The 17,653-nt window shown below is 32.7% G+C and overlaps 3 protein-coding genes across 5 annotated transcripts; 1 reads left to right on the top strand and 2 right to left on the bottom strand.

Annotated features, from left to right (window-relative positions):
• Positions 1-8: 8 nt before the first annotated feature.
• LOC124534645 (WD repeat and HMG-box DNA-binding protein 1) lies at positions 9-9,314 on the top strand. 3 transcript variants are annotated; one of them, XM_047110613.1, is made up of 15 exons: positions 9-332; positions 454-697; positions 797-1,043; positions 1,130-1,245; positions 1,765-1,933; positions 2,238-2,366; positions 2,550-2,760; positions 2,921-3,103; positions 4,471-4,633; positions 5,633-5,941; positions 6,070-6,168; positions 6,926-7,048; positions 7,432-7,752; positions 8,209-8,352; positions 8,820-9,314. In XM_047110613.1, the coding sequence occupies exons 1-15, from the start codon at positions 256-258 to the stop codon at positions 9,072-9,074; spliced, it is 2,790 nt and encodes a 929-aa protein (XP_046966569.1). In that variant the 5' UTR covers positions 9-255; the 3' UTR covers positions 9,075-9,314. The 3 variants fall into 3 exon arrangements, with proteins under 3 accessions (XP_046966569.1, XP_046966560.1, XP_046966578.1); XM_047110604.1 differs by having other exon boundaries at positions 2,238-2,378; XM_047110622.1 differs by lacking the exons at positions 9-332; positions 454-697; positions 797-1,043; positions 1,130-1,245 and adding an exon at positions 1,562-1,672 and having other exon boundaries at positions 2,238-2,378.
• A 7-nt stretch (positions 9,315-9,321) lies between these two features.
• On the bottom strand, positions 9,322-13,478 carry LOC124534657 (mitochondrial enolase superfamily member 1-like). Its single transcript, XM_047110636.1, has 9 exons — positions 13,303-13,478; positions 12,368-12,586; positions 11,801-11,923; positions 11,483-11,633; positions 10,852-11,009; positions 10,629-10,771; positions 10,292-10,455; positions 9,575-9,756; positions 9,322-9,488 (listed from the first exon to the last, which is right to left on the bottom strand). Exons 1-9 carry the CDS (start codon positions 13,399-13,401, stop codon positions 9,354-9,356), a joined length of 1,374 nt encoding a protein of 457 aa, XP_046966592.1. The 5' UTR covers positions 13,402-13,478; the 3' UTR covers positions 9,322-9,353.
• Positions 13,479-14,437: 959 nt separating this feature from the next.
• LOC124532048 (receptor-interacting serine/threonine-protein kinase 1-like) lies at positions 14,438-17,263 on the bottom strand. The gene is made up of 4 exons (XM_047106678.1): positions 16,847-17,263; positions 16,417-16,601; positions 15,919-16,053; positions 14,438-15,482 (listed from the first exon to the last, which is right to left on the bottom strand). Exons 1-4 carry the CDS (start codon positions 17,130-17,132, stop codon positions 15,345-15,347), a joined length of 744 nt encoding a protein of 247 aa, XP_046962634.1. The 5' UTR covers positions 17,133-17,263; the 3' UTR covers positions 14,438-15,344.
• Positions 17,264-17,653: the final 390 nt, after the last annotated feature.

The following is a 17,653-nucleotide window of genomic DNA, read 5'->3' as shown; positions in this document are numbered from 1 at the left end:
TAGTTACTTTAGGCGCGAAATATATTATTGTCACATTTACCAAAGTCTAATAAAATATTTATATTTTGTTTTTACTTAGTACATCTTTGTTTTCCTAAATAACTTGTTTCAAATTTAAATATTATCGTATTACTATTTTCATGTGTGTTGGTAACGTAGAAACATCAAAAGCATGTGACTGAATTATAATATCAGACTCATTTTCATTAAATTTCTACTGGATTAACTATAAATATCAGAAAGTACAACACCAAAATGAAAATCGACAGTAAACCGCTTCGGTATGCTCACGCTGAGGGTCACACCGATGTGTGTTATACTGAAGATGGAAGGTATTATTTTATTTTTAAACTAATACACTAACTTTGAATGTCATTATTACTTTCAATTGAAACATCAGTAGATATTTTTTGTATTCTGTTCTTATTTTTACTTAAATGAATCGTTTTTCAGGCACATAATTACTTGTGGTCATGATGGTGATGTTAGGATTTGGTTAGATATCGAGGACGATGATCCCAACTCTCACTGTGTTGGGGAGAGCGCTCTGGCTGTATGCTTTAAAGACAACCGGTTATATGTCGCTACGGACAATCATGCAGTACAAGCATATACATTTCCAGCATTTGATAAAGATGGAATAATATCTAGGTTTACAGCCCCAATTACTCAAATTATGTCAAAACCTAAAATAGAAGTAAGTACCTATTTTTGTAATTATTTACATTTTAAGTATTAATTAAACAAATATAAATCTTGTGAAATTGAAATAATACAAGTTGATGTTTTGTAATAGGCTTTAGGATGCACATCTGAGAATATGGAAGCAAAAATCTGTAGCCTGGAAGGTGGTGCACCAATATTTGTGATGTCCGAACACAAGGGTCCAGTGCTCAGTATGGCTATCTGTCCTCATATGAAATATGCATGCACTGCATCAGGAGATGGTACACTACGTGTCTGGGATATTGACACACAGAAAATTGTTAAGGAAATCCCCTGTGTACCGAAAATAAACACTTTTTATTCAGCCAAAGTTCTGTGTATGTTACTGCGAAAATTTTCCTTTGTCATGGTGTTTTGTTAAACATTGTACATTTTTCAAACCTAATTGAGTTTTCTTTTCTAGGTCGAATGGATTTTGAACCGTCTGAAGGAAAATATCTTGCTTATCCTAGTAATAGAGAAATCATTATATTAAGCTGCGAGAATTTTAGTCAAAGAATGACATTCACACATAGCTCAGTAAGTAACACATAGAAAAATATTATAAGATTATATTAGTACTATTTTTAAGGAATTTTTCAAAAGAGCTATTATGTAAAAACTTACAAAGAACACCAGTCAGATAAAATATTTAAATAAATTTTAGGAGCTTAAAACTCATGCACATCTTTGGTATAAGATAGTAAATAAAATAAAATTTGGCAATAGATAAGTAAATATAATTATATATCAGCAATCCATTAATATTAAGATAACATCTTAAACTTTTTTGAAGTTTTATGCATGATTCATCTATTGATTTTGATTACTCTCAGTACAGACGGGAAAGAAACAACATGCATTACTACTACTACTAGAACTAAAGATAATTACCATTTATAATTCAAATAATATGTTGTGTGAAAAATGAACAAGCTCAGTATATTCAAGCCATCAGTATAATTAAGTTGGTCTTAACCAAAAAGTATTTATGTTTTTAGTGTTTATTAACACTTAATTTATCTTTGATCTATATTTTTTGTTGATTTTTTTTTTCAGATAAAATGTGCCATGTCTCAATGTCTATTTTCTCCATGTGGGCAATATTTATCGGGTAGCACAGTAGCTGGTCAGATAGCTGTTTGGGAAGTGGACTCAGGGACCTGTATGGGTATTATTGAACATCCAACATCACATAATGTCTCTGCTATGGCATGGAACCCTAAGGGTATGTGTGATAATAAGTTACATAATATATTTAATATTTTCTATATTTTTCGATTTGAATCAATTTGAATTAAAAACCTTAGAAATTATAATTTCTAAGGTGTTTAATTTACAAAAATAATTTGATGCTAACAAACTGTATTGTAAAACTGTCAAGTGGCAGTGTTAATTTGATGAAGTACTGGCAATTAAGATTTCAAATTAAAAAAAAATGCTTGAAGCAAGTAGTTCCAAATGAACTTTTAAAAAGCTGTGTTGTCAGTGCTACATAAAAATAGCACCTATTTATGGACTATTTCTTGCAGGTAATGGAGTGCTTGTGTACTGTGATGTAGCTGGTCAACTAGGTATGCTGGTTAACTGCTATGGCAGAGACAGTTCCAAATTTGGTGAAACAGAAAGTGAAGATGTTGAAATGGTTGGCAAGGATGATGGTAAGATCAGAGGTTATGTATTTGAATTATTTATTGTATGTATTATTATTTTTTAATAACAATTAATATTTTCCATGCCCAAAGGATGAAAAATTATAACAAAGGTATTAATTTAATGGGACAATTTAATGCTTTCCAGTACTTTGTATAATTAATTGTTGTGATTTTGTATTATATTTTCAGATAATGATGAAATATTGGATAACTTAATTGAACACTATGAAAGTGATGATGACAATGCCATATCATTAGAAAGAATAAAAAATGAGACTCTAGGCTTGGTTGAAAAGGATGACTCTAGGCCTCCCTCGAGGGTCGTAGATCACACACCAACAATTGAACCAATACAAGCTCCATTCCAGCCATCATCTACACCAATCCATCTTGAACATAGGTAAACTCAATAAAAATCATAAATAAACCATATTGTAATGTAGTGTCTGCTTATATTTAGTTTACAAAAAAAAAAACATTATCTTGTTTAGATTGTGGTACAATTTAAAAAAAAATTAAACTTTTTTTTGTCTTTTATGCAACTAATTAAACTTATCCAGGTACATGTGCTGGAATGATGTTGGCATAGTTCGTTGTCACACTGCTGAAAATGGGGAGTCCAGCATAGATGTAGAATTCCATGATTCAAACCTGCATCACGGCATACACCTCAATAACTATTTAAACCACACCATGGCGAGTCTGTCAACGAGTGTTCTGGCTTTGGCGTGCCCAACACCCAGGTAATTTTTTATATTATTTAAATACTAGCTACCCACCCCGGCTTCGCACGGGTGCAATACTGATACTAAATATACTACAGAATTTGTTTATTTACGACATAACATCGCAAACTTCTAAAATTATCAGTGTTTCTTTACTATATTGTTCATGTATTATATACACAAACCTTCCCCTTGAATCACACTATTAAAAAAAAAAGGCATCAAAATCCGTTGCGTAGATTTAAAGATATAGGGACAGAGAAAGCAACTTTGTTTTATACTATGTAGTGATGGAACTCCTATGCGGCTCACAGTTAGGGTGCGATATGTGGCAGAATTTGTTACTATCTTTAATCAAATTTTGTGTATGTGATGTGATGTTATATGATGTACGAAATATATTAGCTCATTTTCAAAGATTTTTTGCTGCGGTCGATTACAGCTCTTTCGAGGGATCCTTGTAGTTTATGCCGCTTGACGTATTAAAGCCGCATTTTCGACAGTCTATATTTGCTTTATTCGCAAGTTTTATTTGAAATTGTCCTCGAAGTAGTTTCTGACTCATATAAACGGAACGCTTAATCTATCCATATTAAGAAAAAAAAGTTAGTCAACATCAGCTTCACTTTAAATAAAAAAATAAATAAAAATTTTAACAAAAAGAAAAACCGACTTCAAACAAAACACTATTTTAAAACAAATTAATATGAACTAAAAAGTAATACAAATAATTGCGTATTCAACATATTTTTTAGAGTCCTCCTAAGTAAAATGAAATGAAAAATATTAGACTACTTAAAAGTCGATTTACGATTATATAATGTAGTTATAATTATTGCTATATTTGGAGTCGGTGTTTTTAGTGCATATTCATTTGTTTTAAAATAGTGTTTTGTTTGAAGTCGGTTTTTCTTTTTGTTAAAATTTTTATTTATGTAGATATTAATGAGATCTACACTTAATTAGAACATTTTATAGTTCTATCTTTTAAAGTTTAGGCATCATACGCAAAAAATCAATTAGATTTTTAGATTAGTAGATTTTTCCTTTTTTGTCCTAAGAACCCAATTTATCTTACGGAACCCTATTTTTTTCAAAATAATATTTAGCCTATGTTATGCGGGATTAATTAAGCTTTCGAATGGTGAAAGAATTTTTAAAATCGGTCCAGTAGTTTTTGAGCCTATTCATTACAACCAAACAAACAAAGTTTTCCTCTTTATAATATTAGTGTAGATATAACAATATGGCCTTTCCAAATTCCACACATTTTACTTAAATATTGAAAAAGAAATAAATCATATTATAATTTTATTGAACATACATACATGACTATTATGTATAGAATTAGATTAATAATATATATTTTTTTGTATCATACTCAGCAAGCTTGTGTGCATATCACTAGTGGGGAGCAGCAAAGAGTGGAGTGTGTCAATGCCGGACACTGAGGAGATAGTTTGCTTAGTGGCTACCACTGACGTCGTCGCGTGTGCGACTGATGCTAGATTCCTGAGGCTGTTCACCCCCTTGGGCACACAGAGACAGGTACATATGCATTTTATATATAATCTAAGCTCTGATGCTTGTTATGAATGATCAACACTTAAGTTATATACTGTTCAATGAAATACACCCATTTACTAAAAGATCAGTAAATTTTTATCAATATAATTATACATTTGAGCATTGAATCAAAGTAATAGACTATTTGACTGGTTTTTAAAATCCATTTTATATTATTTAGTAGAGGTTAAAGAACCTAGTAAAAGATGATTTTTTTTATTTCTAGTACATATTTGCCAAAAAATATCATATTAAGAATTCCATATTTAAATAACGCACGAAAACGCTACTTGGACAATATGGCGCTGCAAGGGGTCGGCGACGTCACTTTCCTGTATTTTAATCTGTGGTACATATAGTAGAAAAGCAAGGTTAACAAGAAAGTGACTTCAACATAAGCCCGGCCAAATAAAAATGCATTTTTATTTGTTTGATTTTTGAATAAATTAAGTATTATTTTCAAGTTTCGTTAGTAAATAACCATTTTTAATCTCATAATATACACTGATTACAATAATTCACAATTTATTTTTCGCATTGTCAAATAGCCTATTATAGTAATAATAAATCAAAAATCAAAGTATACTTTATTCAAGTGGGCTTTTACAAGCACTTTTGAATCGTCATTTAACAATTAAGTGAAGCTACCACCGGTTCGGAAAGTAGATTCTACCGAGAAGAACCGGCAAGAAACTCAGTAGTTACTCTTTTTCAACATTTAAAAAAATACAGTCATGTTAGTTAATTTTTAAGTTAATACAATTATTAAATTAATATATCCTGCCTGGAAGTCAACAGGTATTAATTCCACGCTTTTTTATCATCTACAAAATCTTGTATCGAATAATACGCCTTTTTCACCAATGTATTTTTTATAAACGATTTGAATTTTCGAGACGGCAAAGTTAAATAATATTATTATAATCTATCCAGTAATTAAACCGATGAGGCAGTTGGGCTAATATTACATGGTCAATTCAGGTGCTGTCGCTGGCGGGCTCGCCGGTGGCGCTGGCGGGGCGCGGCGCGCGGCTGGCGGCGGCGTACGGCGCGGGCGGGCGGCTGTGGCTCGACGGCGTGTGCGCGCGCAGCGGCCGCGTGCGCCCGTGGGCGCTGGCGCTGAGCGACGGCGCGCGCCTGAGCTGGCTGGGCTACGGCGCCGCGGGGCCCGTGAGCGCCGACAGCGCGGGGCGCGTGCGCGGCCTGCGCGAGGCGACGGGCGCGTGGCTGCCGCTGGCCGACACGGCCGCGCACCGCCGCGGGGACTCCGACTCCTGGTTCATCGTGTCGGTCCGTGCATTATAACTGTTTTTTAAGATTTTTATCAATCGATTTTGTAAATATGGTATTTACTTTAGCCAATTTACAATGTTTATTCTGAAAAACTAGGCATCTTAATACTTAGTTATTCCTCTTAGGTATGCGAGGGCACGCAAAAAGTACGCGCAATTTTATGCAGAGGATCTTCGAACCCTGTGACGGTGCCTAAACCCATTGTTACAGAATTACCGTTACAGGTATATACATCATTTAATAATTACTATTTCACTTTATATAATACAAACTGTATTTACTGCTTAGATACCTATATTTATTTCAATTAGATCTCTCATCCGAAAACAGAACAAGTGTTTACTATTACGAATATAATTTATTTATTTCCGTATGTACAACCGTTCTGAACTCGTCCGGTGCAGTGAGAATTATATTTACTTTCCCATCAACCGCCCCACCTACCACTAGTCAATACACACAAGGGTTTTTTATTAGACTTTTGTTATTTACATCTAGAGATAGACTTATTCAGTTTTAACTGAAATTTACACATTTCATTGGACAATACATACATATTTTACTTTTTATTTCACACGATATATTATTTTCTCATACTAAAAGAGCTTCAAATAGGAAGCTCTTGTTAAACGCAGACAAAAATATTCCTAACCACATTATACTAGCCTAACACCACGATATCTTGCGTGATTTCAACCTTATACGAAGATCACTCAATATATTTGCATATCAGAAACCCAAGTATGCCCAAGTCTTATTTCTCTCTACCGCACATGGAGCATTACAGCATAATTCCGGGTCAAATATTGGAGTCCATGGAATGCGACCACCACAGCGCCGTCCTCGAACATACAAACCATTTTTACTTCTAATTGTAATTTTAGTTAATGATAATGTTATAGTATTAGCCTTTTTTAGCATCTGCGGCTGCAGCAGTCTTATCTAGTTTTATATATCTATGTTATTAATTGTTTTTTACAGATGCCACTCTGTGAATTAGATACGGAGAAAGGACAGTATGAGGAGCAGTTGGTCCGCTGGGCAAACACCAGTCCCGATGTGGACGTGAAGACAGCGAGAGAGACTGCCTTAAAGCTATTTGCTGTGAGTACTTTTATATAATAACTAATGTGTGATTTAACTTTGTAACCTTAAGAATACTGGACATCTTTGGGATAACTGTGATCGCCTATAACGTCAAATAAAGGTGGTTTTTACATGTATTTCATATGTTATGCTCTCTTATATAAAATATATACTTAATAAGTTAATTAATAATAATTGTTAGTGAAATATACATTTGTCCAAAAGTAATGAAAGATTTTTCATAGATAATCAAATATATGTTATTTAAATTTTAAATATCCATTATCCTGTATTCATCCAGTTTATTAATTGGAAAGAATTTGTAAAAGTATTAACTATACAAATTGGTCAATTTCCTACTATGTTCATGACATATTAAATTAATCTTACAATATTTTCAGCTTGCTTGCCGTAGTGAAATAGAGCAGAGGGCTCTCGAGTTAATGGAGCTACTGAGGGACGATCGCTTGCTCCCACTTGCCGCGAAGTACGCCTCTCGCCTGGGTCGAATGCACCTTGCGGAAAAACTTTCGAACCTCGCTGAGACTTGGGAGAGGGAATCGGATAATCTGAATGTTGCCCAAAACTTACACTCGCAAGGAATCGATAGTCAAGAAACAAATGATTTCACAAACTCGGAGCAAGATTTGAACACGAGTTTGATAATACCACAAAAAACTACCAAGAAGAAAACAGAAAACGATACTCCGATAAAACCCGTTGTGAGTTTTTTTTTAATTTTTCATAATCAAGATATACAGGGTTATTGGTAACTCGACGTATATCCATTAGGAGGTGATAGGGGTGACTATTTGCAATAATTTAATCCCCATATGCATGAACCATTTCTGAGTTATCATGTTTTTTAGCTTTTTTTTTTAAATTAGTCAAAAATGCAATTAAAATTATTGCAAATAGTCACACCTATCACCTCCTAATAAATGTACGTCGAATTACCAATAACGCTGTATATGTCACCGATTACAAGACTACAAACATCGTTAGGTAACAGATTACAATATAGCGAAAAATAATGCTCTAATTGCAATAATTGCAATATTTCACGGTTCACAATATTTCGACAGTTTACAATCTCACGAGATAGATTATAATCTAACGATGTTTGTAATCTTACGTCATATATAAGTAAAAAATATAAATTTCTACCCCTCTCACAGCCGATAAAATCATCTCCCGGAGGAGCGAGAAATCCATTCAGGAGACAACCAGACTCAACTAAAGCCGTTCAAAGTCCGCTAAGTTTAACTGAGAGGACCCTCGTGGAAGTGCATGCAGCTGAGGATAAAACCGAAAATGACGATGTAAGTGTTATTTTAATTTACATACATATATCTTATTATAGTACGACACAAATTAGATGTAGCATCGGAAAATGGAATGGAATGAAAATAAAACCGATTACTGCCGATTTACACAACCAATAAAAATAGCTCCCTATCGCGCCATTCGACGCTATTCGTCGCTATAGATTCAAGCGTCAGAGAAAGCAAGTGCATGTAAACCGACGCGTCAAATTGACGAATATATTAGGTCATATGATATTACAAGTTATTACGTTTGTGCAAAGATCATATTCGCACGAGAAATAAATATTGATAATTTGATATAGCGTACTCAATTCGGATGTGATCGGTTTTACGAATTTTGCCGATGCGACATCTAATTTGTGTCGTACTATACTATTCTGTTAATATTGCAAATTAAATTAACGGCTGAAATCGAATGAAAGTAGTTTATAATTTGACTTTTATTAAATGTTTTTTTGTAGCCTCTCAAACCTCAAGTCGGAGAAGCGTTCGTTGATTGGTTTTCGCGGAATAAAACTTTGCTAGAAGAAAAGCATTCCGAGCTAACACCTTCAGAGCTGACTCGGCATTGTGTGAGAACATTCAAAAGCCTCCAGACCAAGTCGAACGATAACAGTCAGAAACGGAAACTCGATGATGTAGTAGATGACCCGCCCGTAACTAACGCACCGAAACAATCTAAACTTAGCGCCTTTGCCTTCTCGAAAAAGAATTGAATTACAGGAAAACTAAACTTAAATTATGATAGCATGTATTATAATGCATGTGGACAATTATGTTTATTTTATATTTATTTATTACTATTATATACGACAATATAGAAGTATTGCAGGACAATCTTATGTGTTAAGGAACTATCGTGCATTTATTATGAGCTATTCATTTTAATAATGTTCTGTTACTGTGATGACATTTTCGCAGATACATTGAATTATATTAGAGTTTTTTTTAAGAATAAAGATGTTAAGACTGTAATGAAACTGTTTTATTGAACTTTAAACATTAACGAGCTCCGCCTCATCTGGCAATGGGAATATACCCTCCTTGAACATTCGCTGCCATACGCTTCCATTCGGATACGAGAATTTTTCCAATGTCTCGGGTAGAAACTGAGTGCTGTAGCCGGGTGCCTGGAAAAGTAATTAACAAGTTAGCTGCGTTTCAATTTATTAGAAAAATTATTCGCATTATTCAGAGCGATTTATAATAAAGTGACCTCCGGCGCCATGTATCTGGCGCGCCGCACCACGCAGGGCTCGTAGAAGTGCTCATGCTGCTGGTCCACGTACTCGAGCAGGCGGCCGCGCATGCGCGTCGACACGCACGCGTAGTCCCAGTACTGCAGGTGCTGCACCATCTCGCACAGCCCCACGCCGCCCGCGTGCGGACACACGCTCACTGCCGCGAGGGGGGGGCGGTGTTAGTAATAGGCTATTTGACTGGTTTTTAAAATCCATTTTATATTATTTAGTAGAAGTTAAGGAACCCAGTAAAAGTTGTGTTTTTTTATTTCTAGTACATATTTGCCGAAAAATATAATATTATAAATTCCATATTTAAATAGCGTGCAAAAACGCTACTTGGACAATATGGCGATGCAAAGGAGTCGGTGACGTCACTTTCATGTTTTTTAACCTGTGGTACATATAGTATATACATCATAAGCCCGGCCAATCAGGAGCGTTTTGTGTCACGTGACAAACGTTTGAAAAAATGCATTTTTATTTATGGATTTTTGAATTAATAAAGTATTATTTTCAACTTTCGTTAGTAAATAACCATCTTTAAACTTATAATATACACTGATTACAATAATTCACAATTTATTTTTCGCATTGTCAAATAGCCTAATAAAAACGTGAATAAAAAAATGTTATTATTTTTTTTGAAAAATTGAAAAATAATGTTATTATATGCGTCGAGATGATATTACCTTTAAATTTCTCGGCCATGAGGTAAACGGATAGGATCTCATTTATGCCTCCGATCCGCGCGGAGTCGATCTGGCAGTACTGCATCCCTCCGCTCTGCAGGAACTGTTTGAACATTACGCGATTCGCGCACATCTCGCCCGTCGCTACGCCTATACCGTACGGTCTGAAAATAATTATATACAATATAAGGAAATTGAAATTATAAAAGGACTAAAATTATTAAAAAAATAATTTCTGCATTTTGAAATATAAGGATGAGATTAATAATAAGTCATCTATCAGCTATCATCAGAACACACTCGGCAATATTACAATTATGATATTAAAAGATCATACTTCAGAGCTCGGGCGATGGCTGCGTGGCCGAGCACGTCGTCGGGCGAAGTAGGCTCCTCGATCCACATCGGTTTCAAGGGTGCCAGTTTCTTCATCCATTCTATAGCTTCATTAACGCTCCACGCTTGATTCGCGTCTACCATCTGCAATCACATTGTATATTTTGATGATTAAATGTTTCCATTCGATCTAAGAATTTTGTTTAATATAAAAAAAAACTTACTAAAAATTTATCATCCCCAATATATTTTCTTACAAGGCTGCATCTTCTATAATCGTCCTCAAAATTAAGTCCAACTTTTACTTTAAAGTGTTCGAAGCCAAGACTTAAGTATTTCTCGCAGAGTTGCTTCACAAGTTCATCGCTATATCCCAACCAACCTTAAAAAGTAAACGCTGGTTTATAATAAAAAATAGAAAACCCAAAGACCTTATACGAGTCGGTCTCGTCTCATGCACGATGGGTCCGGAGCAATTTTCTATAAAAACTGCACCAAAAAAAAACGTAAATACTTATTTAGTAAATATTTATAGGGGCAACAGAAACAAATTATCTGTTCAAAATTTCAAGTGTCTAATTATCACAGTTCATGAGATGCAGCTCATTGACAGACATACGGACGGACTGCGGAGTCTTAATAATAGTTTTCCGTTACACCCTTTGGGTACGAAAACCTCAAAATGTTTATTTTTAATATGCTTATTTGATTATTCATTGTTTGATAAATTAAACTATTGAACGCAGCAGGTTTAATAAGATCTAGAACAATTTAGTATCGATAATATTTTAAAATACGATGTTATAAGAAGATAAAAAAGAGCGGCATGATAATACACTGAAATATTGTACCAACCCACTTGAGTTGTGTAGGCGGGGTAACCTTGTTCTAAAAGTTCTTTAACTCTGCCATCTTTCCCTGCTTGTTTATCTTTCAATATTTGAATGGCTTCTTCTTTAGTAATAACATCAGTTATGTAACGAAAATCGATCGTCGAAACCAGCTCCTGTCGGTAAAATTGTCGTACATATCTTAAACAGCAACAAAACACGATAACGAGGTCCAGTAAGATGACCTTACGCTTTATTAACAACAAAAGTTAAATAAGTATTTATAAAATTTATTGTTTGTTATATTTATGTCATTAATTTTGATTATAATATTATTACTAACCTCTGGTGACATGTCAACTAATAATTTCCACAGGGGTTTGTTTTCCAGCCTTGCCCATAAATCCCAAAGTGAGTTTAATATGGCGGCAACTGCCAAATGTACAACTCCTTTTTCAGGACCAAGCTATAAAACAACAACATTAAAGCTACATTAATAATATGATATGAGCCTACTGAGTTTAAATCTTACTAGACTTGAAGACACAGAAATACTTAAACTTAGTTTTAGTATTCGTGCTTATCTTTGGTACCTACAGTTTTATTTTCATGTTCCGAGATTGCTGTCATTAAGAAATGTAGATTTTAATTGAATTAATTAATTAAAATATACATTATTACTATCATCATTTGAAAATTGAAGATTGTGGGTTCAAAGTCCACTGAGTTACAATGCGTTTTATTTATTTTTTTATGCTCAGCGGTAAAGGAAAAATGTGTGAATTAAAATCTGCCTCATATGTAAATAATACCCTCCATAGTAGAGTAGCGCTTTTAGAGAAAAGAGGATATTGCTTTGTTCAGTATTATGAAATAATTAGTAGAAATTATTAATAGTTCATCAAATTACCCATCTCATTTGAGAGTCATTTGTGATCGTGCGCCAAAAACCTGCAAAATCTGAAAATATGTCAGCAGCGTTGCGGCCCAAGATAAATTTCTTCATAGCTCGTACCGTCAGCACCACGATCTCAGTGCCTCGACCACATGTAAACGTTAGCCCGTAACCCTGCTTGCCATTCGCAGTGGTCGTTGTAACGTATGCACAAGAGTAGTTAGGATCTGTGTGCTGTATAGGAAAATATATTTTATAATTAATAATCTCTATAAATCTCACTTTTTTAAAAGTTTGTCTAGTGACCGTATTTCCGATAATTTGATTTCAATTTTATCTTTAAATTATGAGCCTGATCTACAGTTCGTGTTGAAATGTTGTTGCACTGGATCATTAAAATTATAGTTAATATTTACATATAAACCGTAATATCATCTTTGCATTTCGTTAATCTCCGTTGAAAATAATCGTCATTCATTTTCAATAGCGAGGGATGCAATTGGTCAGGAGGATTAACAATTGACTAGGTACATTTTTAATAAGATTTTTAACTTTGGACGAACGTTGGGATGATTTTCGAGACGAGCTGAAATAATTAAACAAAGACGATAAGCATAACAAAATATTTATAATTTTATACAAAAATATACTTTTTCTTCCAAATGTTAAATCAATGATAACAAAAACTGAGAAATCATATAATAACTAAATATTCCCTAATAACGTAAGAAAATCGATCATTCTTACGTAAAGTTTAATAAACTAAACGTTAGTGGTACAATCATATAATTACACATCAATACAAAATAGTTATACCGTTTCAAAATATAAAATAAATAGTACAAAAAGTATATACTGCTCAAGAATGTACTCTTTCAATATACGACAGCTATTTTACAAAATAATTAACTACTTTGCTGTAAATTTTGAATTTAAATATATGTACCTACCAGAGCATCAGATCCATGACCTCCCAAAGAAGTTGGGAATCTTACATCCTTGACGTCGATTTGTACGATTTTGAGTCCATCACTCTTTGGAAGCGGCATATTTATTTGTATGTATGCAAGAACGTGCGACCGGTTACGAGGTTACACTGATAATAATTAAATGAAGCTTGTCTTGTCATTACCTACTCGTTTGTTTTGCCTTTATTATTTCATATGCTAGGTATTTATTCTAACTTGTTTGGTTAACTGTTTACGACGATAATTTTGAAATATTTTTTTTTGTTACTTGCGTCTATTTTTAACTCCAAGTGCAACCACGGGTGTTAAAAGTTTGTATAATATTTACGTCTGTTGCATCTTAGATCCAACAGACGTAAATATTGTACGGATAAATCGCTGTTGTTATCATTTACTTGTTTCGATAAAAACGTTGGATAAGAACGTTCTTAGCTATGATTAAAAAAATCTGTTCAGTGTGATTTATGTAAATCTTAGAAGATTATGAATTTTCACTATTATTGAAGAGATGTGAGCAACTTCGACTAATTTGAACGAAGAGAAATTTTTTTTTCTGACTAAAAGTCTAAAAGGCACATCATTATAAAATCTCAGCAGAATAACTCCTTAAAAATTTATAGCAGAGGTATCATGTTGTCGATCATTAAAATTTGAAGTCACAGTGAGTAGGTACGTAAGTTATAGGTATACACGTATCTATACAAGAGCAGAGATGGCCCAGTGGTTAGAACGCGTGCATCTTAACCGATTGTGGGTTCTAGACCAGGCAAGCACCACTGAATACACATGTGCTTTATTTGTGTTTATAATTCATCTCGTGCTCGGCGGTGAAGGAAAACATCGTGAAGAAACCTGCACGTGTTCAATTACATAGAAATTCTGCCACATGTGTATTCCACCAATCCGCATTGGAACAGAGTGGTGGAATATGATCCAAACCTTCTCCTCAAAGGGAGAGGAGACCTGGTTATTGCTTTAAATTTTATCATTTATTAATGACTAGGTTCAAGTTAGGTAACAAAATTAAATATGACATACAAAATTAGCTGATCATTGTTATTTAGTACGAAGGTTTAAAGGAAACAACCAAAGAGATATAAAAAAAAAGTACAGAAAAGAAGGTAAATTTATTTATTAAAATATACTCTAAATATGTTTCTAGTACAATTTTTATTTCATTTTAAATGACTAGATAAGTGATAAGTAAATATTTATTTTATTTTTAATTTACATTTATTTTATAAATGTTGATTTAATATCACAATAGAATTTTAATAATAGAATACATTTTGTTCTAAATTTAAAAACAATATCAAAAATATAACCTTGAATTGTTTACTTATCAATTATAAAGTTATCTCAACAGCCAATATAAGAAGCACCTGAAATACCTTAAATATAAACGCCTTAACTTAGTATTTAATTGAGCGCATTTAATTCCAGCTGGAAAACCAATGTCTAATCCCTTAAGCATAAAAAGGATATTGATATGTCTGTTTGGAATGATCGGTCATCACAGAACTAGGCACATTCTCTATCACATTGCACATCTATTGTCTATGCCAATCAAATAATCCATATAAGGAATGAATATAAACAAAATTAGATACAGTTTAGATAGTATCCCATACAATTTGCTAATAGCACAGATAACTGCTTCATATTGAATGTCAGATTATTATTTTAGCTCTCGACCAATAACATTGCATCAAATCATTCAAATAATGTTTCATTAAAAATCAGGTAAAATTTAAAATCAATCTGTAGTTTAAAATCAGCATAGAGCATCAGATTAGTCATGAAACTTTAAATTTACAAAAACACAAAGAACTTGGAATGAAATATTTGTTATTAATTAAAATAATTATCAACAATGTTTGAAATTTATAGTATGTATATATGAATGTTTAAATGCATTTTACATGTAATGTACATGCTTACATAATGTATCATTGTCTACAAATGATTATATTGATAAAAAAATCACTTATACTGAATATAATGATATATAAAATCTTCTTTTATCATTTCTCCTTCTTGTAAATTTCCGCCAACTCCTTGACAATTTGACGTTCTCCTGCCTCCCACAAAATGTTTGCCAATTTACCTAGGGTCCCATCATCATCATTTCTTATCCAGTCCAATAGAAGCTTATAACGAGCCTTAAAAGTAGAAAAAAAACTTAAATCATTGTGAAATATGTAAAAAAATATTTAATCAGTGTTTTTATATGTTATAATAAATACTGATTACATATTTTTTTACATAAGCGACATTCACTTTCACAGTTAAGAATCAACTCAGCAGTTCTATAACATTTTTTTTCAGTTTTAAACTAATTATATCAAATACTATATGGCTCAAAGGACCAAATATTGAAACCCAACTACAAATCTAAGCTTGTAATATCTAAGCTCTCTTACACAAAGCCATTATTTAGTAGAGAAATGGAAATGAAACTTAAGCTCCTACTAACTTCTTAAGTGATGAGTTTCTTATAAGTTTCAATAACAATACTATATATATCATTTGCTGAGGTTTAACATGTGCAAACATTTTTAATTATTAATTCTTTATTAAAACATTTAATGTACTTACTTCAGAAACTCCATGTTTTGCCATGTCAATTTCAGCAGTTTCTATCTGGCCTTGTTTGTATCCCAATCTTCTGAAGAAACTGTGCCAGTTTTTACCAAGATTCTTCGATATATAATCTATATACTCATGTTCAGCCTTAAACAAGCATGTTGTCATAAGTATAACATAATAAATAAGTATACATAAATAGTAAGTATAATATCTAAATGCCTTATACACCAAAAACCAATAGATATATTATTATAGAGATATTATTATTGTGTTTATTTATTGATCCTCTTAAATAAAGTTCTAGACTTTATTCAGTATTAAACATTGAGCGCATTTAGAAATGTGCATAGATAATAAAGGGTTAATAAAAATAAAACATAACAGTAACATTCTCCAGAAATACTACATATTTAATATGAAATGAATGTTAGCATATAAAGTAAAAAACAATGCAAAAAGATTAAAGTATGACAATATTAGATTTAAATTATAGGTAGGTTTGTTTACCTGGTGTTTTGTCTCCAACAGCAATATGATGTCTTTAGTTTTTTCAATAGGTTCTTCATCATCGGACTCAGATTTTGGAGCCTTTGACTTGCCTGTGTGACCGTGGACTGGTCCCATGTAGTATACAAATTCATTCCCACAGCGTACATTTTTGGAGTTTACAATATTAATGACATTGCCACTTGCTACAAATTATGATATTTATTATTAATTAGATATATAATACTCAATAAATATACTTACTCATAGAAATAATTTGTATTTATATGAACCTCAATATTAAAGTATTGTATATATATTGTAAAACAAAATATTACATTGGGTTAATACCACACAAATTTAAAAAAAATTTTGTGTAAGCAATTGAATATTAAATATATAGATGGAGATGGAAATTCTGATAAAAGACAATTATGGCAGATAATTTTACCTTGAGTATTTACATTGCTGCTTGCAGTGCTGCTTCTTCTGTCCTCTTCTTCAGAGAAGTCAGTATTTTCTGGAAATGGTTCTGAAAAGGATTTTTGATACTTCGGTTTCTTTTTTTTCTTTTTTCGATCGTCTTGCTCAACAAATATTTCTTCCTGGTTGGTATGATCATTTTCATTTGTTGCCTCTGTTTCTGCTTCTGTTGTGTTTCGCGGTGGACGAGGTACTGCATCCGATTTAAGATTTCGAAACATTTCAAAAATTTTTGCACTGAATTTGCTAGACATTTTTATTAAGTCTTTGTTCACTTTTTCGGTCAAGACGATAAATAGCACCAAACGAAGGATAATAAAAATCCCAGAAGTGACGCAAGTACTCTTTGAATAATATTATTCAAACTTGAAAGTTGTCACAAGTTTGTTACTGTCAATAATGTCAAATAAGTCAAATTCATTGACTAGGAAGAGGAGGCATGTGACAGAGACAAGGCTTAATTATCTACTTTATAAGCATTGTCTAATTACGCATGGGCTATTCATATAAAGCGAATCATTGATACTGTTATTTAACTTACAACTATATAATAGTGATTTTAATTTTTCCCAAAATCAAATACATTCGATTTAAAAAAAAAAACTTGATCCTTTGATTGAGGACTTTTTTTTTAAGTTCATTAATTTATATTACTACAATCGGAGATATAATATAAATACTAACTTATATTATATCTCCGATTGTAGTATTATAAATTAATGAACTTAACAAAAAAAGTGTCCTGTGACTTATGAAGTTAAATATGTTTAATGCT

The sequence above is a fragment of the Vanessa cardui genome, chromosome 1 (genome assembly GCF_905220365.1).
Source record: "Vanessa cardui chromosome 1, ilVanCard2.1, whole genome shotgun sequence".
NCBI lineage: Eukaryota > Metazoa > Arthropoda > Insecta > Lepidoptera > Nymphalidae > Vanessa > Vanessa cardui.
This window is presented reverse-complemented; position numbering and strand designations above follow the sequence as displayed.

Bases quoted from the DNA above. Each gene is read 5' to 3' on its own strand.
- LOC124534645 (XM_047110604.1), top strand. From the start codon at position 256: ATGAAAATCGACAGTAAACCGCTTCGGTATGCTCACGCTGAGGGTCAC. The intron at 4,634-5,632 runs GTACATATGCAT...TGGTCAATTCAG, and splicing joins CCTTGGGCACACAGAGACAG to GTGCTGTCGCTGGCGGGCTC. The intron at 6,169-6,925 runs GTATATACATCA...TGTTTTTTACAG, and splicing joins TTACAGAATTACCGTTACAG to ATGCCACTCTGTGAATTAGA.
- LOC124534657 (XM_047110636.1), bottom strand. From the start codon at position 13,401: ATGCCGCTTCCAAAGAGTGATGGACTCAAAATCGTACAAATCGACGTC. The intron at 10,772-10,851 runs GTAAGTTTTTTT...ATGTGATTGCAG, and splicing joins TTGGGGATGATAAATTTTTA to ATGGTAGACGCGAATCAAGC. The intron at 10,456-10,628 runs GTATGATCTTTT...AATTATTTTCAG, and splicing joins GCCATCGCCCGAGCTCTGAA to ACCGTACGGTATAGGCGTAG.
- LOC124532048 (XM_047106678.1), bottom strand. From the start codon at position 17,132: ATGTCTAGCAAATTCAGTGCAAAAATTTTTGAAATGTTTCGAAATCTT. The intron at 16,054-16,416 runs GTAAACAAACCT...TGCTTGTTTAAG, and splicing joins TGTTGGAGACAAAACACCAG to GCTGAACATGAGTATATAGA. The intron at 15,483-15,918 runs GTAAGTACATTA...TCTACTTTTAAG, and splicing joins CAAAACATGGAGTTTCTGAA to GCTCGTTATAAGCTTCTATT.